This window comes from Zootoca vivipara, chromosome 7, assembly GCF_965207765.1.
Source record: "Zootoca vivipara chromosome 7, rZooViv2.hap1.1, whole genome shotgun sequence".
Lineage (NCBI taxonomy): Eukaryota > Metazoa > Chordata > Lepidosauria > Squamata > Lacertidae > Zootoca > Zootoca vivipara.
Window position 1 is genome coordinate 85,100,908 of NC_142590.1, and position 25,212 is coordinate 85,126,119.

The 25,212-nt window shown below is 45.0% G+C and overlaps 1 protein-coding gene across 4 annotated transcripts in view; it reads left to right on the forward strand.

Moving 5' to 3' along the window:
• Positions 1 to 25,212, forward strand: part of CDH4 (cadherin 4) — a 747,009-nt gene that overhangs the window by 405,519 nt on the left and 316,278 nt on the right. For 2 of the 4 annotated variants that reach the window (XM_088674703.1, XM_035121942.3), the window contains exon 3: positions 17,897 to 18,120. In XM_088674703.1, coding sequence (XP_088530829.1) covers positions 17,897 to 18,120 — 224 coding nt within the window. The remainder of the gene's footprint in view (positions 1 to 17,896; positions 18,121 to 25,212) is intronic. The other 2 variants (XM_088674704.1, XM_060277334.2) reach the window with 2 other exon arrangements.

Here is a 25,212-nt window from a genome sequence, read left to right on the forward strand (position 1 = left end):
GCAAGGTACTTAAGGCAGTGCCAGATTTAAAGAGGAGAACCGTAAATCAGGAAATCCATTTAGGAGTGCCAGATTTTGGCCTTGTGCAGGGTGCCATATTGTGAGGGGTTTCCAAAGTATGCCCCTGGTTAAGGTGGGATGGCACAGAGAGCAGTGCAGGTGAAACTGGACAGGTGCAGAAAGTAGACATCTAATGTCATATCATAATGCAAAAGTGAGTTATCAGCTGCTCAGAGGCTTAGTGAGGGCAGGTGGCCAGGCAGAGTGGTGTCCGAGAAGTTTTCCTGTAGCACACTGTTTGGCAACCTCTGGCCTAGATCCATTGTGCATATGCTAACATTGTGTTTAAATATTGTATGTCATGAGGCAGGATTGTAAATATTCATTTACCTGGATTTCAGTGGTTAGCAGGAATCATTTCCAGACCACTAGACAAGCAATCGTTATACAAATTGGCTCTTTCCCTCATTTTAAGCTACAAATGACTGTCATAGATATGCGCATAAGAGCAGGTGGGTTAGAAAGTGTTTTTTGTCTGGTTGTTGAGGGGGGGGACCCTTAATAAGGTGTCTACCCTACAGCAACACAATGGTTTCCATCTCAAAATTGTCCCAGTGTGTACATTTTTCGTCTGACCAGATGCATCTTATATTCCAGTGAGGCAGAATGATTGAGCCTAAGCATATCAGACTTTTAGAATCTACAGTGAATTCTTCCGTTACAGGACAAAGGATGGAAGCAAACACCTAACTCAGGCTGTGATCCTAACCATGTCTCTCCAAATGTGGGTCCTGTTGAATTCAATGGGGCTTACTTCCAGTTAAGTGGGGTTCATAGAATCATAGAGGTGGAAGAGATCGCAAGGGCCATCCAGTCCAACCCCCTGCCAAGCAGGAAACACCATCAAAGCATTCTTGACATATGGCTGTCAAGCCTCCGCTTAAAGACCCCCAAAGAAGGTGACTCCACCACACTCCTTGGCAGCAAATTCCACTGTCGAACATTCTTACAGTTAGGACTGCAGGGTGAATAGCAGATCTATGTGGAGAAAGGCGGCTCCTTTGCTTTAACCGGCATATTCAGAATGAGTTTGTGCCTGCTTGCTGCTATAAGTCATCTTTTTGGGGCAGGGGCAGGGGCTTCCACCTAGTTTTTTTGGAAGCCATCCTCCTCAGGGTCCTCTTACTCCCATCCCAAATCATACCTGCCAAGTCCCGGACTGCAGAATCCGGGACCGGCAGCCGCGTGACACCGCTTTGCCCATCTATGGGCATCAAAAATGGCCGACGCCGGCTTCAAAAGTTGTGTCTACGCATGTCCGGAAGTGTGTAGGCACAACTTCCGGTGTTGCTCTGCCCATCTATGGGCACCAAAAATGGCGGTGCCGACACTGGAAGTCGCGTCTACGCACTTCCGGACATGCATAGACGCAACTTTTGAAGCCGGCACAGCCATTTTTGGTGCCCATAGATGGGAAAATCAGGAAAAAAAGGCCACCGGCAGGAAAATATAAAGGAGAATAATGGAAGATGAAGAGATACGGGGGGCCGCCGGGAAAACAATGTTTTCCCGGGGGAAACAGGGTACTTGGCAGCTTTGCCCAAATGTGAGCGATAACTGTTCTTCCTTTAAGCAACGTCTGTTTGAGTTAAACTGGTTTCAGGCAAATGGGGAAACGTCACCGGGGAACATTGGGAGATGGGCAGCTTTAGGGGGAGTAAGAAGTCCTAGTTTCAGGATTTTAATCTCCAACTTCAGTCCTCCCAGATGTCTTTGGAAGCCAGCATGTCAAGAATATGGTATTCTGGGCTGATGGAAGGCTCATTGATCCAGCAGAATCTGCCATCAGCAGAAGAGAAAGGGAAGGAATTGTTGCCTATTCCTTCTGCTATTCACCCCTTAGCCTCCCCCACCACAAAAAAATAATCAGTTCCATGGTTTGGGGGGTCCTTAGAACACTGTGGAAGGTGGGACAGGAGGAATCAGGAGAAACTGTGTCAAATAAGACCACTGATCTTTGATAATTGGACCGCCCACTCTCCTTCCATTCCTGCTGTATATGCATACGCACACCCGATTCCCTAAAGTAACCAGGACATAAACGGATACATACAACTGTTCATATGACTATTAAAATGCTTGTACATTGCTACTTAAGAAATTATGCTGCAGTAATATTGCATCACATGGGGCTTGACTCTTTTATGTGTTATTTATGTATAATATATTGCGTATAATTTTGCATATAATTAGTCAAGCTTTTTTTTTAAAAAAAATGGCAATATGTGAGCTGCTCAAAATTAAATGGGTTCTTGATGAATGAGGTGGTCCAATGCAGGCAAGGCTCAATCAGGCACCAAATTCTGTGCAGAAATCCTTTTAAAGCAGATTCCTCCTCCATCCCTAATTGGGTCACCGTAATGCTTTTTTCTTATGATCTCAGATGCAAGTCTAAATTAGATATTTCTGGTCCCTGCAGTTAAAACAATAGGCCACAGGTGGTTTAATTTCTTATTAGCATCACAGGACCTATTGTTCTCAGCCTTGGAGCTGGTACAACCTAGTTTAATCGAAGCGTGCTTTATGATAACAGCTGCACTTTATCATGCTATTTGTATCCCATGCATTGGTTTTAGCTTCATTTGAATAAATATCCAAAGCTAAATCATGGTCCTGTTTTGCTAATCCGTGACATATCGGGCAAATATTGTTTAATAACTCCGGGAAAAATTGGTGAGCCAAAGAATGATCTTCTCAGACCATCAGCATAATGTCTGCTATTGACTTCTCCAAAAGAGAAAAATTGACTTGAGACAAAGTTGATGTGTAAACTGCCTTGTTTTGCCCTAAGTACTTTTCTGTTTGCATGTAAGGCTAATCGTATTCATTAGAAAGCTTCTGGCATGCAGTTTACTAAACAGATATTGACGAAGGCAGAAGATTCATTGACTCAAGAGTGAGAGAGCTTAACCAAGGAGATATAATTGGTTAAATTTCTTCCAGATTTTCAATAGTCTTGATTAGAAAGGAGTAAACATAGCAGTTGTTCACATCTCCTAAGCAAATGTGCTTTACCAATTGAGAGCTGGACTTGTGCATTCCCTATCTATATATATCCAAGAGCTTAGATTGCCCATTTACAAGCACGGCAAGGAAGCTGTCCAACCATAGCAAGGAGCATGTTTCAGGCTGGGTGAGGATTTGAGGGAGAGCAGTGGAGCTGTCCAGCCAGAAACTGCAGCTGAAGTCTAGACACAAGCAGATGTTGCATAAGGATGCTGCCTTATACTGAGCCAGATCATTGGTCCATCTGGTTCAGTATTGTCTGCACTGACTGGCAGCAACCCTCCAAGATTTGACACAGGGAACTCTCATAGCTGTACCTGGAGATGTCAGGGATTGAACTTTGGACTATGGCTGATGTTGTTGGGTCCCATGATAGTTTGGGAGCTGTTTGACAGTGGAACAGTCTCCTTCGGGAGGTAGTGGACTCCTCTTCCCTGAAGGTTTTTAAGCAGAGGTTGGCTGGTCACCTGTCATTGATGCTTTAGCTGAGATTCCTGCATCACAGGGGCTTGTACTAGATGACCCTTGGGGTCCCTTCCAACTCTACAATTCTATGATTCTTCTCTAGACAAGAACAGTTTTTACCATCCATAGAGGGTGAAAGAGATATCACAGGATGTGTTGTAGTTTGTTGAGGAAGTGTTGGAGTGGTGTTGACTGGAAGCTAAAGGGGACAACAAGTGGTGTTCTTTCATTTTATCTTGCTGCCCTAAATGGCCTCGGTCCAGTATACCTGAAGGAGCGTCTCCACCCCCATCATTCAGCCACTGAGGTCCAGCGCTGAGGGCCTTCTGGCGGTTCCCTCGCTGTGAGAAGTGAGGTTACAGAGAACCAGGCAGAGGGCCTTCTCAGTAGTGGCACCCACCCTGTGGAACACCCTCCCAGAAGATGTCAAGGCAATAAGCAACTATTTTACTTTAAAAAGACAACTGAGGGCGGCCCTGTTTAGAGAAGTTTTTAATGTTTGATACTGTATTGTTTGATGCTGTATTGGAAGCCACCCAGAGTGGCTGGGGAAAAAATAAATAAATCATCATCATCGTTGTTGTTGTCATCATCATCATCATCTTCTGAGTCCATCCTGTAGTAGATTCCTCCTTGGGTTTAGAATGGTCTTGCTGATCTGGTGGCAGGAAAAGGCAAGTTCAGTTCTCTATGGTTGAGTGGGGCACTCTGTGACTTCTCCACCAATGCCTGCCTTCCAGCTGTGTGGTGGCAAGCCCTGGCCTTTGCAAATCAGCCTCTGCAAATGTACTGTAGGTCCAGTCCCTGACATCTCCAAGTAAAGGGCTGGATAAACCCACTTTCTGAAACCCTAGAGCAGGCATCCCCAAACTGCGGCCCTCCATATGTTTTGGCCTACAACTCCCATGATCCCTAGCTAACAGGACCAGTGGTCAGGGATGATGGGAATTGTAGTCCAAAACATCTGGAGGGCCGAAGTTTGGGGATGCCTGCCGTAGAGAGTTGCTACTAGTCAATGCAGTCAATGCTGAACTTAATGACTCAGCCTAAGTCAGCCTCCTATGTGATGTGGATCACAGATTTTGTTGGCTGCATCCTTTCACTGCATCCTTTCTCTCCTCCATCACCCAGATGTCATCTCTGTACCCATTGGCATGTTGCTGAGCTACTTTGTGGGTTGATGGTTTTCCCACAATCTGATGGGCCTGCCATTATAAACAAAAGGTTCTTTTTTAATACTGGTGCTAAACTGCAAATACAGTGGTACCTCAAGTTACAAACGCCTCAGGTTACAAACGCCTCAGGTTACAAACGCTTCAGGTTACAAACGCTTCAGGTTACAAACTCTGCTAACCTGGAAGAGTTACCTCGAGTTGAGAACTTTGCCCCAGGATGAGAACGAAAGTCGTGTGCCGGCGGCGCAGCAGCAGCAAGAGGCCCCATTAGCGAAAGCAAGCCTCTATTTAAGAACAGTTTCAGGTTAAGAACAGACCTTTGGAACGAATTAAGTTTGTAACTAGAGATACCACTGTATACTGTATTTTTCCATGTGTAAGACTTTATTTTTTCCTGAATTTTTGAAGTTTAAAATAAGTGGTCGTCTTATACACAGATAGTGCCTAGTGCATTTTCTTAATTTTGAATCACAAAACATAGGGGGTGTCTTATACACGGAGTGTCTTATACATGGAAAAATACGGTAATAGCCTATTGCTGACTCAATAGTTTTTGTGTTAAGAAAAAAAAGAGGAAGCCAGCAGATGATTGCCAACTAGTTTTCCAAGTGCAATAAAAAAAGACAACAACCAAGATTCTACCTGCAAGAAGGGTGCATTTAGAGGTGATAAAAATTTCATGGAGCTAAATGTGTTCTCCCAGGCAAAAGCAGAACTAAATCCCATCCTTTGAGTTTTTGTGTCTTCCGTTAAACTCTACATCATTAGCTCTTTGTAATCCGTACAATCCAATCCCAGGAGAGTGGCAGGGAACTAAATGTCTTGTGTTTACTTACAAAATAAAAGCCTTCTGCTTCTACTGGAATGAGTATCACTTAATGCAGGCACTGGGTTGCATCACAAGCTGGGTGAGCAGATACATGGCTGAATGTGGGGGGCAGTGTAGGCTCATTTTCTTTTCGAGGCGGAATAAGGAAGCAGGCCAGATTCATGTTAATGGGTAATTCTTTGGAGAAGGCTTAGAAGGCTTAGAATCGTAGAATTGTGGAGTCGGACATCTAGTCCACCCCCCCAGTAATACAGGAAACATGGCTCCTTGCACCTTGTTTTTGTGATGTATATTTTCCCATTCCTTATACAGTGGTACCTCGGTTTAAGTAAACAATTGGTTCCGGAAGCCTGTACTTAACCTGAAGCGAACTTTCCCATTGAAAGTAATGGAAAGCGGATTAATCCGTGCCGGACGGGTCCGTGAAGTACTCAACCTGAAGCGTACTTAACCCGAAGTATGAGTGTAATTGGTTCTGGAAGTCCGTACTTAACCTGAAGCGTACTTAACCTTAAGCATATTTAACCTGAAGCGTACTTAAGCTGAAATGATTTTTCCCATTGAAAGTAATGGAAAGTGGATTAATCCGTTCCAGACAGGTCCGCTGAGTACTTAAACTGAAAGTACTCAAACTGTTGTTGTTGTTGTTTAGTCGTTTAGTCATGTCAGACTCTTCGTGACCCCATGGACCATAGCACGCCAGGCACTCCTGTCTTGCACTGCCTCCCGCAGTTTGGTCAAACTCATGTGCATAGTTTCGAGAACACTGTCCAACCATCTCATCCTCTGTCGTCCCCTTCTCCTTGTGCCCTCCATCTTTCCCAACATCAGGGTCTTTTCCAGGGAGTCTTCTCTTCTCATGAGGTGGCCAAAGTATTGGAGCCTTAGCTTCAGGATCTGTCCTTCCAGTGAGCACTCAGGGCTGATTTCCTTAAGAATAGATAGGTTTGATCTTCTAGCAGTCCATGGGACTCTCAAGAGTCTCCTCCAGCACCATAATTCAAAAGCATCAATTCTTCGGCGATCACCCTTCTTGATGGTCCAGCTCTCACTTCCATACATCACTACTGGGAAAACCATAGCTTTAACTATACGGACCTTTGTGGGCAAGGTGATGTCTCTGCTTTTTAAGATGCTGTCTAGGTTTGTCATTGCTTTTCTCCCAAGAAGCAGGCGTCTTTTAATTCAAACTGAAGCGTACTTAAACCGAGGTATGACTGTATTCAGATTATCAAAATTCTAGTTCAGCATTCCAATTCCACTGATCCGAAATTCACCACCCTGATAATTTTTACTTCTCCCTCTCTCTTTCTTTTTTAAAGAAAAAAACAGAAGATCATAGAATTGTAGAGTTGGAAGGGACCCAAGGGTCATCTAGTGGTCCAACTCACTGCAATGCAGGAATCTCAACTAAAGCATCCATAACAGATGGTCATGCAACCTCTGCTTTAAAAACTCCAAGGAAGGAGAGACCACAACCTTCTGAGGGAGACCGTTCCAAGGTCAAATGATGGGTTTGCTGCCACTCTCTCACCTCATTGCACACTGAGAACATCAGTTCTAAAGTGGGCCAGCATACAATGGCTATGTGTCCTTCCTTACAGATATTAGTCCACTGTTTGAAGAGTTATCAGAGGACAGCCCTCTGTTTGATGGAGCAATTCATTTGATGGAGCAATTCATTCATTTGATGGAGCAATTCATGCCAAGTTCAGATTAAAAACAGAGAACTCTCAGAAGGGAGAGAAAGAAAGGCCTTAAATTTCCCATCAACAATTAGTACCTGGGCAGCAGATGGAGCAGCACACATGCCATATTATGGGATGCATCATATATAGTCAACATTTATAAATTTGTGTGTACACCCATAAATTAGCACTTGGAAATCTGTGTTCCTTTTTTTTTTTGCTGATGTGAATTTATCATATTTATATTTTACAACATGTATATAATGTTTGATTGGAATACAACCTGCAAAAAGAATAAAACAATAAAATTATTGGTGAAGAACCATTTAAACAACTATTTAAGATCTTCAAAAGATAATTAAAATCACCAAAAAAGCTAAAACCAGATTAAACCACATGGCATTTTCTACATGCCTAATCAGAAAGGTTTTTTTTTCCCAGGTGCTAAAAAGAGTACAGTGAAGGCACTGAACTGATGTCATGAGGCAGGGAGTTCCAAAGTTGGCTGTCTATGTGCAGGGGTGCCAACTTGAATAAAATATTGGGGGGGCAGGTAAGCCCTGCCCCACGTAATCAATCACATGATGTCTTGCACGAACACTATTTGAATGGCAATGCCTATCAGTTTTGAGGAGCTTGGCCCCCTCAAATATTTTATTGGGAGGGTGAAGAACCCTTGTCCCCTAGGAGTTGGCTCCTATGCTTATGTGGGGTAGGAACTCTTTGGTTTTGGTTTTCAATATTTGGGCCTGGCTGTTTAGTGTGGTAGAATGAATGCTTTAAAAGGATTGGTTCAGAAATGCACGGTTATGGAAGGGCTGTGTTCTTCCGCACACTTCTTGAATACAACATGTAGCACATGAACGAACTCGCTGGACTGCTGAATTCACCACCTGGGTTGCCTTCCCCCAATTTGACACCCGCCCTCCCTTCACGGAGCAAGCAATTAAAAATGATGAGGGTAAAGGGTTAAACCAAAAACTCCTGCTAATGAAGGTGCTCTGCTGGCTTTCTCTCTCTGTGGGCATTTGATGCGCCTTCTGGCATAAGCTTCTGATAAGCATCAGTGAAGCGTTCCACGGCTGATACACACATATATTTTTAAACACGGTTTCCCCTCTCCCCACCCCCAGCCCCCCATGTAAAATTGATAAAATGCAAAGCTCTGCTGTTTATCTCAAACCCTAATTACAGACGCCGCAGCCTTTGAACGCTAACTGTCTACAGTGGTTCGTGAGACTTTAGGCTGGTCAAAGGAACATAGATCTGAGTCTGGGGAGATCTGAGCTTTGAGTAAAGGCAGCCATACCCCACCCCTCTCTTCTTTAATTCAAAAGTTGCTTCCCTTGCAAATTGCAAACATTCTCAGCTTTCTAAGTAGTATTATGCCGTTGGAAAAGGTCCTTGTAGGTCATGCAGCCCAATCTCCTGTCTGGCGCAAGAGTTAGAGCCCAGGATGAGAGCACAACATCCCCTAAAGCCAGGACGAAAGTAATTTCACCAGCGTCCTGTGATGAAGAAGAAGAAGAAGAAGAAGAAGAAGAAGAAGAAGAAGAAGAAGAAGAAGAAGAAGAAGAAGAAGAAGGAAGAAGAAGAAGAAGAAGAAGAAGAAGAAGAAGAAGAAGAAGAAGAAGAAGAAGAAGAAGAAGAAGAAGAAGAAGAAGAGTTTACACACATTAAGATTGATTGCTAGTTTTCTTTTCAAGGCAAGCTATTGCGTTTATTACAAGGACTGGCCCCGTTGCTTTAGCTCGTAAGAAGCAGTGTCTACACCAGGTAGGCAAACATCTCATCTCCTGCTCTGCAGAATGAGCATGGAGATCCTCAGTTGCAGCAAGGCAGCATTTTGAAGTAAGTGAAGCAATGCACATTGCTATCTAAAGAGGGAGCCCCACCCCCTCCTTCAAACCGCAGAGTCTAGAATTAAGTCTAAAATTACCTAATTGCACAAATGTTGCGGCAGGGATCAGACTGGAAGTTCCTTGCACCTGAGTGCTATCCCAGTCATAGGAGAGATGCCTGGCTCCTGTTGCCAGAATCCAAGCCTCAAACTTGGATGCATCTGCCAGTTTTGGTTACTCTCTGTTTCTCTCTCTCTTTTTTTTTTTTTGCAATCTTATGTTCAGCTCCTCCAATTCGGAAGCTTCTTTAAAAGCCTTCATTGAAAGTTGTGTGCATTTGCCTGTTTATTTCCCCCAACATATGCATTTGTGCAAGCATCGTTCTCTGATAGGATGTGTTCTGACATTATTTTCACAAATAGACAGTGTGTGTTTGCAATTTCCCCTGACATATGGCATTTCTGTACACATTGTTGTTCTCAATGGAGAACAGTGTTGCAAACTTCCAAGTGCAGCTCTTGATGGGCAGGTGCATGTTGGTGCATTTATTGATTGGGGAAATCCAAATTAGATAGGTTCATACTAAAATGCAAACTGAACCGGTTTCTCCCCCATCTCTATTTGAGTCTGCGACACCTTGCAAAGGTATAGAAAAGGAGCCAGACCAGGTTTGGGTAAAATCCCTTGTTGCTTTTGTTTTGCAATATAATTTGGAATAGCTCCAAGAGCAGGTTGTCAATCTTTGCATCCTGTACTGCGTACCCTTCCAAGTGTCCTGATTTTCCAGGGACAGTCCCAGAAATATGAAAGCCATCCTGGCTTCTGATTTGATCCCAGAGTGTCCCTATTTCCCAGCCAGTGCTTCTGCCGCAGAGCCCCCCCCCCCCGGACGACGAACTGGCACTTCTCCTGAGCAACAGCGGCTGCGATCTTGTTGTCTCTCCATGGCCGCTACTGACCTCCTTCCTTGGGCGGCTTACAGTGCCTGCTGGAGCGCAGGTGAAGAAGAGGAGAGTGCAAGGAGTCTTCATTAAAAAAGAAACTGCTTTGTGCATCTGCATCTAATCTTGCCCCTTTCTAAAATGTATTTATTGGTGTGTTTTTTTTCTTTCTTTTTGTAAATCTACCATAAAATAAAATAAAATCAGGGTTACAGGGTTTTCTCAGGATGGCGGAGGGCATGTGTGCTGTGTCCCATTGGTGAAGTGGTGGTGGGAACTCACCCTCCTTCTGGGAAGACATGCTCTGTGACAGGGGCAAAAAAGGAGGGTCAGGTGTGTGGCAATGCCCCTCCCTCCACATGAAATAAGACACAAGACACAATGAATAAATTTAAGTGGGCGAAAAGGCCACAACTTTATTGGTTACGAATGATGAGTGGTATTGGCTTAGGCATTGGAACTTAACCGGCTATATCCGACTGTAACCCGTGTGTTACAGTCTGGGAGAAATTAACCACCAGAAAGGAGCCCGGTGATGTACATCTACTGGAACACCTCCTGTGGCCACCGTTGGGGGGTGCCATAAGGCCCTGTCCTCCGCAGGCCCAGGACAAAGCTACCGCCCCCGGAATCCCTTTAACGGAATTACTTCTCCAATTTCTGGGCAGAGGATGACGCAATCTGCCCCCCCTTCTTCTTTTATGCAAATTTCCAATTTGGGGGCCAGGGCAGGAAAGGCTGAGTTCCCGCCTCCGGCCGGCTTAAAAGATGCTAAGCCCCACCTCCCGGCCGACCCTATTGGCCGGCCGGGGTCTGACGGAGGCGGGAACTCCCTCCTCGCGAGGGGGCTGCTCTCAGCCCCCATCGCGATAGTTCATTCGGGGCAAGCCCACAACACCACCTCCGTGGAGATGCGGAAGTGGCTTTGTGAGGGAGTGAGAGTTGTCCCTATTTCCATCTGAGGTATGCAGGAGGGCATGCTGGGGAACCAATAGCCTTCCAAATGTTGTTGGAATCCAACTCTCTTTCGCTCCAGACAGCAAGGCTAATGGTTCATGGTGATGGGAGATGTAACCCAGCCACACCTTGTGGACCACAAATTCTCCAGCCCTGCATCCCTGCCTGTAAGATGCCCTTGTGGGCTTTTCTTGTCCTCCTGCCTCCTGACAAGGGAAGCCCAGTACCAACTAAGGGCCTCACCTTGTTTCTAAAAGGAGCGTTGATTTCTCTTCTGGCTTCCCCTGTCTCTAGCCAGCGTTGTTTTAAACTAATAGAAATAATTAGGAAATCAAAGAGGCCCTTTTTTCCGAGGCAGTCATTTTTGGATAACAGAGCACAGAAATCAACACGGTGGCATAAGGCTCAAGTGCAGCATATTGGAGCAGCCTGCAGCGGACCAAAGAAATGACAGACAAGTTTAATGGTAACATACCGTTTCCTGAATGTACAGGTTTAGAACGGGGTCCCAAAATGCCTATTTCACCTAGTCCATAGAAACCAATCTTTTCCTGTCTCTCCCCCCCCCTCCCCAGCATCAGAGGTGGGAGGCATTGATTGAGGGGGCGGAAATGTCAAGACTGAGATGCTTTGCACGTCGCAGGTGTACGAGATCATTTTCACATGCCAAATGGCAATAAAAAAGGTGAAAGCAAAGGCTGAGGTGGGGTGGAATTCGCTTCACGGAACAAAACAGCGAAGCACCTTTTCCCCTCCTGGGTTTTTGGAATAAACTGTAATTAAATCGAGCAAGCTGTGACAGTGAAATTGCTTAAAACCTAATCCTCCCACAGTAATTGCATAGATACCCCCACTAACAACCACCCCACAAAAGAAAACCTAGGACATTATCCATCGTTGTTTATCAGTCAAATGTGACACTTGCTCTTGGCTTGGCTTGTCATCTCCACCCCACTACAGGTGACAGTTCCAAAGGCATCTGCCTACCAAATAACTGAATGAATGTTCGTATCTACAGATACTTCAGTGTGTTCAAACAAATAAGATGTGGGAGATTATCTTCTTCAGCACAAAAAACTGGGTTCTTCTCACCCATTCTAAGAGGAGTACAATCCACTTCATTAAAGTGGACTTGCTTTACTCCACCCTCGTAAATATTTGCAAGGGTGTGTGTGTTCTGGAGGAGCCTAGGAAGAGTAGTGAGAAATATTTCGAATTACTGTTAGGTTTTTAACATCATGAGAGTGCATAGCTTTCTGCAGCCTGTGAGTGCACGCCAGGAGGGGGCTAATGGTGGCATGAAATGACAGCAATATAAAACGTTCAAAAATGCATGCTCTGAGATAAGCATCCCAACTATGCTGGCAGCAGACAAGAAAAAGAAAGACCTGGGGCTTTGTTCTCTGTCTCAACACATCACGCACACACACACACACACACCTTGAGCAAATGAAAAGGTCTCTGCTTGATGCCAGAAAATGGTGGGCTAAACACAAAAGGAGATATCCAACAGTGACCATCTGCTGATGGAAGAGAATCCATATCCAGAAGGGAATAAAAGCAATTTGCAGCAATGCCCCCTGCAGCAACCCACACTCACCCTAAATTTGCTTCGGAGGGTTCCTCAACCCTCTGGAGTAGAATTAAAGGGGTACAGGGTTGATGAAAGGGTAGCGAAAATGCAGCTGAGAAGCTCAGATCACATATATGACTGGCACACTTCTTTGGAAATTAAACCAATGTCCAGATTTTTAACATTCACTTTTCTTGCAGAAACTTACAGGTGAATTAAAACATAATATTTACATGCTTCTCCAAGCATGGGCTCACAGTCTCTTCTTTTAACTTCCAAACAACTGTATTTTCCTCTCTTTCCAGAGCTCAGCACTTTCAGCCTTCTGTATCTCAATTATATGTCTTGCAGCTCCTATGAGATATTTCCATTTTTACCTTCTCCTGCAGCTTTGCTCTCTTTCTTTCAGGCAGAGAAGAAGCACTCCAACACTCAATTCAGCTTAGCAGTGTTCACAGTGGATTAAAACACAGTCATCTTGCTTCACATAAGTCTCTCCTTCACTAGATACCTCCCATGTGACCACCGTTAGCCAATCCCATCAGAACTCTCTAGAATTCAGTTACCAACCAATAAGATTTAATCACATAGTAATGCATAGAAGCATTAACAATTTCAATTAATTAAATTCCGGTACTTAACATACAGAGCACTGCCGGGGGGGGGGAGTAGCTAGGGTTGCCAGATTCAATAGAGGACATGTCTTCTGTGCCTTTAATTGCCCTGCTCTCTTTTGAGTCTGAAAACCTTAAAGAGAAACCAGCAGACCCTTTGTTTAATTTCCAAGCAAAGGGTCTGCTGGTTTCTCTTTAAGGTTTCCAGACTAAAAAGAGAGCAGGGCAATTAAAGGCACAGAAGTCCTGTCCTCTATTGAGTCTGGCAACCCTAGGAGTAGCTGAAAATTATCCCCCTCCCGCTTATGCTGCTGTGTTTCCTTCTAGCAGGTGAAAGTTGCCATCAGATACCATCCATACCTGGAAATAACATATAGACTCCCAAACAGAGAACCAGCCAAAAACAGCTAGACTCAACCTCTGGACCTTTATTAAGTATGGCCACCCTAGTTGAAGGTGGGGCAAATGAAATGAGGCCTTGTCCCATGGAAACTGCTTCTCCAGTGAATGCTCATGACTTTAGAAACTGTTGGCTGTTCTTGATTAGTTTAGATAGAAGGTATCACTTTTGTCTGTCAATAAAATGAGCCAGAAGAGAGTACGGTAACTTAAAAAATATATGCACTAGTCTGTGTCTAGCCTTTGTCCGGCCCACTTCATTCAATGCATCTGCAAATCAAATGCCAAAACTATCTTTTAACTGTTACTAGAGACCTAGTCTACTCGCACCAAATCACCGGTTGCAGCAAGGCTTATTTAAAAGAAAAGGGGGGGGAGGTCAAGGTAAAAACAAAACAAAAGTATAACATTAAAATATTGCAGTATCAAATATATACAAAAAAATATTCAGACTGAACCCCCAAACTATGTATAAATCATTGAAGCAAGCTGAAGCTGCATATCGTCTTGAGACTGTCCATTGGAGAGTAAATGATTTAAATACAAGTCATTCTCTTGAATGTTATCAGGCAGTTTTGCAAGTCAAAGTGAAGCTACCGGTATGAGATTGCTTTTAGAGTAAAAAATGGTGGATTAAAAAGATATTAGCCAAATGCATTTAACCTCAGTACCTTAGATGCCACCAGGGTTCAAATCCAGAGCAGCATACATTAACATAAGTATTAGGGTTTACTGACTAATATATCTTGATTGATTGACTGACATAGAAGCCCTCTTTGGGCATTGTGGCAAACATGGAGCTGAACCCACTGTTTCCACCACATCTGTTGCATCTCTGACAGCTGAATCCGACCATGGTCCATGACTGGAAGAGCCAAAGCAGGTTCTCTGACATATAAGCTCATGTTCTCCATACAATTTAGATGCTCACATGATTGGGCTTCTAAATTGCACAGTTTACATACATATTAAACCTGCTATGGGCCTTTAGCCTATGTTTATGGGGTGGCAGTGGGGCCAGACTGTTGAGCATTCTCCCCAAAACACTTAGAATCCCGTGAGGGCACTGGATGCCTGAATGTGGCTATTTTGCCACCAATATAGATATATGCAGAGAAAGAGAAGGGGGTGGCAAATGTGAAACCTCATCTTCTGCTCACTGGACTAATTGTGAACAGGGTCCTGTAGGTCTGACTCTATGTCATTTTAAGGTAAGCTTCCACTCGCCACATATCTGCCATAGAAAAGCTTTGCCTCCGCCCTGCTTTACATGAGAGGGAGTGTATCATAGCCTAGCACTAGCACTGGATGAAGACTACAGCACATAATGGTTCTAAGGATAAAATATAAAGTCTCTTTCTCCTCTAGCCTCTCCCTCTGGATCCCTCCCAGACAGACAAAGGCTGCATCGAGGAGGTGGGCTCCTCCTCTGGACCTGTCTGGCATGTTGCTCAGTGGGCAGGATCCTCCTTGAGTCAGAGGGGGAGGCGGTGGCAGGACTGGGACTGTCTGTGTGCACCCTGTGACTCTCAGCTTCTAATACTGACCCTCCTTGATCACTCGTCTCCTATTTCTATCAGCTCCTAGCTCTTCCCTCCTGCTGACTGCTCCTCAGTGTTCCACCACCAGGCTCCAGGTTCTAAGGTGTCATCTTCGGAGTCCTCCCCGGGGGGGTGGGACTCTTGGGCTGGTGTCTCCCACTGCTTCTCATCCAGCCTGTTGCTGAGACACACACCTCCCCACCATCTGCAGAGGCCTCTGTTTTTTTCAATTGACATGCCATGAAAACGCAATTGTCGTTTCTACAGCATGATCACGTTTATCAGATGGCATTTACTTAAGCTGCATTTCCTTAGTACGTATTGTGTCACCGTGTCTCGAATCTTTTTCATAAGGAAGGGCAAGAGGGTCGTCAAGCAGACTGACTGCATATGTCTGAGTTGGACAGAAGGATTCGGTTTCAGCGGTGCGTTTTAATTGTCGTCCGACCAAAAAGTAACAAATAAAATCTGTTAACGGAATGATTATGGACATTTAAGTTGCCATTAAGGCATGTGTAAGCATCCCATCGACTAGGTAGATAGCTGTAGGCTTCACAAAATGACAGACCAGACATGTGGCTAATCGCTTCTCATCATATTCAGTAGATAATGGAGGAAGGCGAGTAATCCACTCATAGCAGTGGGGATCGACTGCCTCTCAGATGTAATGAAACTTTAGAAAGGACTTTTTTTTAGAAATAGCTGCTAGCAGTTTCCCTGGGAATGGTAGTAAAGTTCAAGAGCTTTCTGGAAAGGTCAAATACACCGTTATATAATTTCCCTGATGTTTCTTTGAGAACGTCAAGCGCACTGTCAGAAATGGCCTGACATCTAGCCACTGTCCTTTTATGGGGTTTTGTTTCCCATCTGAACTCTCTCGTCCTCCTTCTCCTTTCTCCCTTCAGCTCTCTCCCCCAACCTCCTCTTTATGTGAAGTTGCTGATTAGAGATCATAAGTGGCCGCCATGACAACTTTGTCCTCACAAAAATTATGGGACTTAGCTTAGGTTGAACCTAAGAAGAACCCAGCTGGATAAGTATATATAAGAAAATTCTGCTGGATCAGGCCAGAGGCCAATCTAGTGCAACATCCTGTTCTCACAGGAGCCAGCCAGATGCCCACGATGAGCCCAAAAGCTAGAGACTGAAACATGGAAGTTAGGCTAGCTCCAGATGTGATGATTAAAAGAGGGGTCTAGCATTGAGAATGGCAGCCCAGGGCTGTGTCCTCTCCCTTCCCTCTTCACATAAGAACATAAGAATAGCATGTTGGATCCAGGCCAATGGCCCATCTAAGTCCAGCATCCCGTTCTCACAGCAGCCAACCAGATCCCTGTGGGAAACCAGGGAGCAGAACTTGAGCACAAGAGCCCTCTCCCTTCCTGCGGTTTCCAGCAACTGGTGTGTGGACTTCAACTGTGGTGGTACAGCACAGCCATCATGGCTAGTAGCCATTGACAGCCTCCATGGATTTGTCTTATCCTCTTCTATAGCCATCCAAATTGGTGGCCATCACTGCTCCCGGTGGGTGAGAGTTCCAGAGTTTAACTCTGGGCAGTGTGAAGAAGTGCCTTCTATTATCTGTCCTGACACTTCCAATATCCAGCTTCATTGGTGGCCCATCAGTTTGGGTGTTATGAGGAAGGTCTCTCTAGGCCAGCATCCGGTTTCTCACAGTGGCCAGCCAGATGCCTATGGGAAGTGTGCAAGCAGGATCTGGGTGCAACAGCGCCTCTTCCCACTTGTGATTCCCAGCAGCTGGTACTCAGTGTTATGTATTCAGTGGTCTGTGTTTGCCTGAGCTTGAGTCTGGACTCAGGATTCTGAGCCCCTGTGTTCTGATTCGATACCTGATATCCACTCACAAAACATTTCAGGATTTGGGCCTCTGCCATTGGACCTTAAACTCTGGGTCATGATTCGTAGCTTGGAAGTTTAGACAGCCAATCACGTTGGGAGTGGGAGTGGCCCAGGCCTTCAGAAATGCATATAAGCAGTTGCTTTGCCCCTGTTGTCCAGTTCTGTTAGTTTAATAAAGGTTCTTGCTGTTATCACTGTGTCTTGCCTCGTGGGAACCCACCTACACTTCACTCAGAGTCATATCACTATCTTTTTCGTGAACTGAAGTGTCCCAAACACAGACCTCCCAAGTGCCCCGAAAAAATGGAACATCACGTTTTTTCACGTGAAATCTCAGCAGCCATTTTGGGTGCTGCGGTGTTCTAGCCCCCCCCCCAAAAAAATTGTGTTGGGGGGCTAGAGCTCTGTGCAGGTCATGTGACATGAACGGAAGCACGTCCCGCAAGACACGTGTCCCTGTTTTGGATCCGAAAATGTTGGACAGAGTGCAAACAATGTAGCTTATCCTCGTTGGTGCTCTTCCTCCTGATCATTTTCGTTTACCCTTCTAGGTGGTACATAAGCCACCTGAGAGAGCCACCAATTGGCTCAAGGTAACCTCTTAGGTGTTCTGGCTGAGAAGGGATTTGAACCTGGGTTTCCCAGTCTAATGCTCTAACTTTATACCATACTACCCTGACCTGTGTTATAGCCTTCTCTGCCAATGAAAGCACACCCCAACTGCATTTACTCTCAAGTGTGCCCCCCACCCCTTTTTAACTTTCCCTCTATTCACCTCTTATTGTTCTCTCCTCTGTCATCATATTTAGAATGCAAGGTCCTCACAGCAGGAATGTATCTTGATTTTGTTGCTGTGGCTTACATTACCCTGATAAGCGCTGTGCATATCGAGGGCATAATAACAGTTTCAATAACCACCATCCTCTCTTTTGTCTCCTTTCCCCCAGTGAAATTTAGCGGCTGCTCTGAGAGCAAAGGAATCCAGTACGAAACCGACAACTTGGACTTCAAGGTGAGGACAGATGGAACTATCTACGCCACTCAACAGGTGCAAATCCCCTCGGAGCAGACAATATTTATGGTGACGGCATGGGACCACCAGGCCTTAGAAAGCTGGGAAACTATGGTCAGGTTACTGGTGGGAGAAAAATCACAACACAAGGGACACAAGGTAAAAATAACAATGATGGCAATTCAGAGAAGGGGAGGGGGAGAATAGCCAATAAATTTGTTGGCTTTACGATGCCACAAGACTCTTTTTGTGGCACATTGTTTCAAGCTTTTGTGGGGGCAGCGGGTGGGGTGGGGGGCTTATTTTGGGAATTTCACCACAGCCATCTTAATCTGGCTTTGGTGCAAGGTGTTAGTGTCTTGGCCTATAGTCCAGAAAAGCTTGGGGCACTGTGCTCAAAGGACCTTGTACATCATTATAGGCCTCCGCAATCTCTAATGGTCAATTAAAATGTGCAGAAACAGTGCATGCTAATATCTTGGCTGGAATGTGGGAATCGTATATTTGAAAGGTCCCCATGTTAACAAGCAATATAGACTCTTCTCCCTGATGTACTAACTCTCCATGACCTGTGGGGTATTTAAAAATAAATAAATCCCAGAAGCAGGTCCTTCACCTGCAGTCTGAAATTGTACAATCCAAGACAGGCTGTATCACGTTTGAATCAACCAAGAATGTCCGTTTCCCCCAGCTAGGCTAGGGGGAAGTATCTGGGGAGGAGCAATTATGCAATGGAATCAAGGAATGGTGGAATGATTTCCTGCCACTTTTCTTCCACCAACACCCATTGCCCCTGCATTCACAGTAGACAGCAAATCAAGGGCTACGATGTTTGCTCAATTTCCCAACAGCCTTTGTGGCTCAGGCTGGGGTGAAGGAGGATGCTATTGCTATTTTTAGTCTTTGTTTAAGAACCCAGGGCCCTGGATCCATCCCAGAATGGTACCTCGTCTTGCTGTTGGCCATCCGAACATTAGAAACAAGGTGGGCAGGAGATGTGAGCAATAAATAAATAAATCAGACCAGGCAAGTTTTTCCAAACAGGCACAGCAACATGCAGTAGTGAGACCCTGGTGAATCATTTCACAGCTGTGAATTCTGTTCCCTGTGTGCAGGCTTTCAGGTTAATGTAGCTAAAGGGGGGACTTGACTTTTGAGCTAGTTCTTCCTTATTCTTAAAAGGCCACTCGATCATCCTTTAGATTGAACTTTGGTGAACTGGGGAGAATTTCTCACCCACTTCCTGCCTTCACATCCTCTTTTGTGGTGATGTATCGTCCCCTTTGGTTGAGATACAGTCTTCAGACAAATGGGTGGAAAGGGAAGCTTAATTCTCTTCTGCTCCTGGAGCTTCCGCCAAGCCCCTATTTTTGCATTGACTCTGACTCTGCCTGTCTTGCAGACATCTGAATATGTATCTGAGACTCTTCAGCAGAGAATCCCATGGCAATAAATTTTCCTTCACTGACCCCATTCTTTGGCCCTGTAGCTTCGCAGACATGCCATTTGCTATTGAAGAAGTAATCCAGACTTCCAACCTGAAGATTTATTATCTAGAGATGGAGGGCTGTCAGGTTGGAGGGACTGCTTTTGGAAAATTAGCTGCCAGCTCATCCTGACCTTTAGGGAAAGCAATGACTGGATAGACTCTGGGAAGGCATTGGGGGCAGGTGGGGGGGATTCTGTGAAGAAGGACTTAAGGGACAGGTTGTGTTTAGCCTGCAGAAGTGAAGACTTGAGGGGGGAGGGGGGAGCAGGATGGCATAATACTCTAAAATACCTGAAGAGGACAAAGACTTGTTTTCCGCTAACCCCAGAGGCCAGGTCAGATATAGCAACTTTATGTTATAGACTGTAGATTTTAGTTTAAACTGCTTAATGGTATGAGATGTTCACCAGTTACCTGGTGACTCTACCACCCTAAAGTTCTTCATTCAGAGACAGAACATCCATCTGTCAATCCTTTTCTGCAAGGTAGTTTTTGGACCAATGCCTTCAAGTTACAAGAGACTCCCACTAAACATCAGGAAGAACCTTCTGACAGTAAGAGCTGTTTGACAGTGGAGAAGACTCCCTTAGGAGGTTGTGGACTCTCCTTCATTGGAGGTTTTTAAGCAGAGGTTGGATTCCTGCATTTCAGGGGTTTGCATTACATGGCTCTCGGGGTCCCTTCCAACTCTGCAATTCTATGATTCTGTGACATAAGGTGATGGAAAAATCAAGCTTTGTCTGCAAAGGAAGATTCTTTCTTCACAGCCATGACTAGAAATCAACACCGTGACAAAAACAAAGGTGCCAAATATATATAAAAATAAACCTTTAAAGCCCTAAACAGCCTTGGTCCAGTATACCTGAAGGAGCATCTCCACCCCTGTCGTTCAGCCAAGGTCCAGCTCCAAGGGCCTTCTGATGGTTCCCCTCACTGTGAGAAGTGAGGTTTACAGGGAACCAGGCAGAGGGCCTTCTTGGTAGTGGCGCCCACCCTGTGGAACACTCCCATCAGATGCCAAGGAGATAAGTAACTATACAACCTTTAGATAAGTAACTGTTGTTGTTGTTTAGTCGTGTCCGACTCTTTGTGACCCCATGGACCATAGCACGCCAGGCACTCCTGTCTTCCACTGCCTCCCGCAGTTTGGTCAAACTCACCTTAACTTCGCTTCTGTCCGGGCAGAATGATGGGGGTGGAGATGCTCCTTCAGGTATACTGTAGTTGGACTAACCTGGGAGACAGGGGTTCAAAACTCCATTCGGCAATGAGGTTCATTGGGTGAACTTCAGCCAGTCACTGTCACTTTGCCTAACCTACTTCACAGGGTTGTTGTGAAGGGGGAACAATGTATGCCACTTTGTAGGGGAAAGTTAGGATATAAAGCAATATATACATACATGCTTACCCAAAGCTGCTTCAGGTCAGCTCAGGGCAGTGCAAGGCAAATCAGAACCTTGGATAGCTCCCAATAGGAACTGCTGGCTGAGCTTTTCAAGATGTTATCTGGATTATCGGAAGGCTTTCTTTTCCAGTGATCATGCCACCCTTGGTGAGCAGTCTGCAATTCTTGTGTGGCCAAGTAGCTAGAGGGGAGCCATCCCCTGGGTCTGAGGGTGATGGGGGAACAACGTCCTCAGAGTGGGAGAGTGAAGAAGGGATTATTTTTGTGCCTGGGTAGCTCAGTTGATTAGAGCATGGTGCTGATAATGGCAAGGTTGCAGGTTTGATCCCTGTATGAGAAAGTGGCATGCTCCTGAATTGCAGTGGGTTGGAGTAGATGAGTTTCAAGGTCCCTTCCAACTCTACGATTCTATGGGGAAATGAGTCTTTCATAGAGCAACACTGTTTTAATGCTTTTTTTGCAATTGAGCCGGAGTGCTCTATACTCTGCAAATATGAACACATTTCATTTCAGTATTACAGATCACACTGTCATCTCGAGTGAGCTACTTAAAATTTCTCCCCGGCGAAAAGAATACAAGCTGCAGTGCATTTCAACTTTAGCAAAATATTTGGTTTGAAATTTGTAGAATATGAATACAAGCTGAACTCTGGTTCAAGACAAATAGAACTCTGGCTTTTTAAAATTCACACCATTCTTTTCTTAAAAGCCTTATTAGTGTATAGTTGGAGGGTGAAAAAACAGTGGAAAACAAGACTAATGACAAGGTCACGGACTGTAGTGTATCATTGTGTGTCATAATAGTGGGAGGCTGAGCTTCTGCTTTATTTAAATCTTCCTGCTTTGCTTTTATGAACAAAAGAAGAGTTTTGTTTGCAAAGGAAATGAAAGAGGTTCATGGGATTATTTGAAGGATATCAAGCAGCACTGAAATTAAACATTATCAAGTCAAAATCCCAGTGCTTTTGAAGCACTGACCCTGACATGTCTGTTCAGGGAAATTGATCTGGTGTGTTGTTTTTCAGAAATCCAATAGAATTAAAACAAACATGCACACACTTAGCAGTCACTGTAGGATATGCACAGATTTGTTGTGTTGTTGTTTTTTGCAGTACTTAAAATATGATTTTTGTTACATGCTGGGTCTCCTCTCACATGTTTCTCTGAAGACAAGAGTAGACAATTAATTCTTCATATGGTGAATCTACAGCTAGACTGTGGGGAATTGCATGTCTTAATAGGCATGCAAATAGCACACACAAATACACACACACACATACACTTGATTAAGCAAAATGATGGGATGTAACATAAGCCTGCTGGATCAGGCCCATCTAATCCAGCATCCACAGTGGCCAGCCTGCAAGCTGGACATGAAAGCAACAGCACTCTGCCCACTTGCAACTTCCAGCAAGGAGGATAATAAAATAGCAACTCTTGGTCTTCTCATGGTTCAGCTTTTGTCTAGTGGCCTTGATCCTCCAGCTCATTAATGCTAGTCCTAATCAGAGTAAACCTGCTGAAAATTAATGAACATGTTAAACTTAGGTTCATTCATCTCAATAGGACTTCTCTGACCTACAACCTACAGCACCTTGTTTGAGATTGAGCCCACGTTTTCCCAGTGCCAGTCGATTCCAAAGCTGCATGATCATAGTGGAGAACCTGTGGCCCCCTAGATGTGATTGGACAACAACTCCCATCACCCCTTATAGGCCATACTGGCTCAGAGTAATTGAGGGGGGGCACAGGTTCTCCACAGATTCTCTATCCATGCCTTAGTGCAGGCATAGGCAAACTTGGCCCTCCAGATGTTTTGGGACTACAATTCCCATCATCCCTGACCACTGGTCCTGTTAGGGATGGTGGGAGTGGTAGTCCCAAAACATCTGGAGGGCCGAGTTTGCCTATGCCTGCCTTAGTGATGTGCTCTACAATATCAAAGTGGCAATACCCAGAAAAGTGACCTTACCAGGGGACAATATCATTGGGCAGCCTATATAAATTTTGTAAATCCAGAGATAACTGACCGTGCATGTGGTGGTTATTTGCTTTGCTTCACATTGCCTAAAGGAGATGCCGTTGTTTATTAGTTGCCAAGTAACCTTTTCCACTTACAGAGATGGACCAAAACATGTTGGTGCTTAAGGCAGAAAATCCATATGGTGGTGATGATAAATTGATGATAAGCTAAATAATTCACCATTTCTTGCTCTATAATTGGACTCTGTCGTCTTGCCCAATGATAAGCTGGGTCCCGGTCACCTACTTGAAACAAAGCATAGTGTTTTCATCCCTCTCCCCAGCAAACATTTCAGAATATGTTTAAGAAGAATGGCGGCAATATCTGTGGGGAGAAGCCTGGGCACAAGCAGCTCAGTAGGAATCCCTGTTGACATCCATCCTGGCTCCCTGTGATGGGGTTCAGATCTGAACGTTGTCTGGCATTGGAAATTCCCTACAATGCCTGATGTAGCAGCATTCCAAGACATTGTGGGGAACTTCAAATGGCAGCTGATGTAGGAGAAATCCCAGCTTCCTGAGGCACCCTCAGACTCAGAGCTGTCTGTTCAATGGCAAAGTCTATGGCATTCCATGAACTAACAATATTTTTCATGCTAAACAGACCCATAAAGTAAGCTTTCTCTCTCCCCCCTCCCCAGCTAATCCAAGCGGTGTTATGAAACTATAAGAACTTTTCAGGGTGGTTCCCCCCCCTTTTTTTCTCTTTTTGGTTGTTCACTCTTGCAAGAAACCTGATAGCAATTCAATTAGAAAATGCAAATGAGGTCGCAGATTTACCACCAGAGTGCTGAATTACCGCCTCCCCCCCCCCAAAAAAAGTGGAGCGATATTCTGGAATAACAGTAAATACTTAAGATAAAAGTTTTTTCACACTGTTCTCATCCAACTGGCTATTTTTACAGTTGAATGTGTTGATGGCGCCTGTGGGTATATTCTGCAAAAGGAAGAAATGGCGGGGGGAGAGAAAACCTTGTTTATGAAATGAATAATTTGGCCTTCTAGCTCATGTCAGCATTTATGAAAGATACACTTGAATGAAATTGCATTCCCAGGGAAAAGGGGAAGCCTTTTTATTTCTCTCTTTTTGCTGGGCATGGCTTATTAAGGGCTTTCCTTCTTGATATCTTAGGAAGCATGCATTTGCTGGCTTAATGAAAGTCAGATGATCAACACCACAACTACTAGATAGGTTGCTGAGTAGTTATTGTTTACATCTTTGTTATGCAACCACCATGTGTCCTATGCTGGGGAAAGGAACCTCCAGGTCAAGGATCAGATGTGGTCCAGCAGGGGTGCAAATTTGGCCCGTGAGACTCCACATCAGATGTGGGGCAGGTAGAAACATGGCTGATTGTGTAATCGGGAGTCTTAAAGGGTGTGTTGGCAAGGGAAGGTGGGCTTGGACTCTTCTGCAGCTGATAGAGGACTGATCCTTCAGTTCCCAACAGCTAGTTGACTGTTTAGCACTTGGCATACCTGCCAAGTTCCGGCCTGAGAAATAAGGGACTGGACCGGAAGTAGCTGACTGGAAGTAGCACTGCCGCCATTTTGGAACTGGGCGGAGCATGCTCAGAAGTGACTTTTGATGCTGCTCTGCCCTGTTCCAAAATGGCCGTCACACCAGAAGTTGCGCTGCAGCCATTTTGGAACTGGGCAAAGCAGCAACAAAAGTCGCTTCTGAGCATGCTCCCCCAGTTCCAAAATGGCCGCCACACCAGAATAAGCCGGGGGAAAACAAAAAAATCCATTTTTTCGGCTGGGGACACCCAGAAAAACGGGGGTTTCCCAGGGAATACTGGAGACTTGGCAGCTATGGCACTTGGGAACCACTGTGTGATGGATTTTGACAGGTGGGCAGGGCAGCTGATGTTATGATGATACCATACAATTGATAGGTAGGTTGTCCCATCCACCTATCAAAGTTGTCTCATGTAGGTACACTTTTGCCCATGAAGCCAAAAATCCCTCTTGAAAGTCAATAATGAGTGAGACAACCTCACCAGGTCAAAGAGGGCACTATATGCTAGTATTAACACCATTAATTGGGCCTAGTTGCTCACTGGTAACCAGCGCAGTGCTTTCAGGTCTCATGTCATATGGTTCCATCATGCTGCCCCACTTACCAACCTAGTAGCCACATTCTGCACTGGCTGGAGCCTCCAGCCTATCCTCAAGGGCAGCCCCATTTACAGCACAGTACGGTGGTGCTGTGGGTTAAACCACACAGCCTAGGGCTTGCCGATCAGAAGGTTGGTGGTTCGAATCCCCGTGACTGAGTGAGCTCCTGTTGCTCGGTCCCTGCTCCTGCCAACCTAGCAGTTTGAAAGCATGT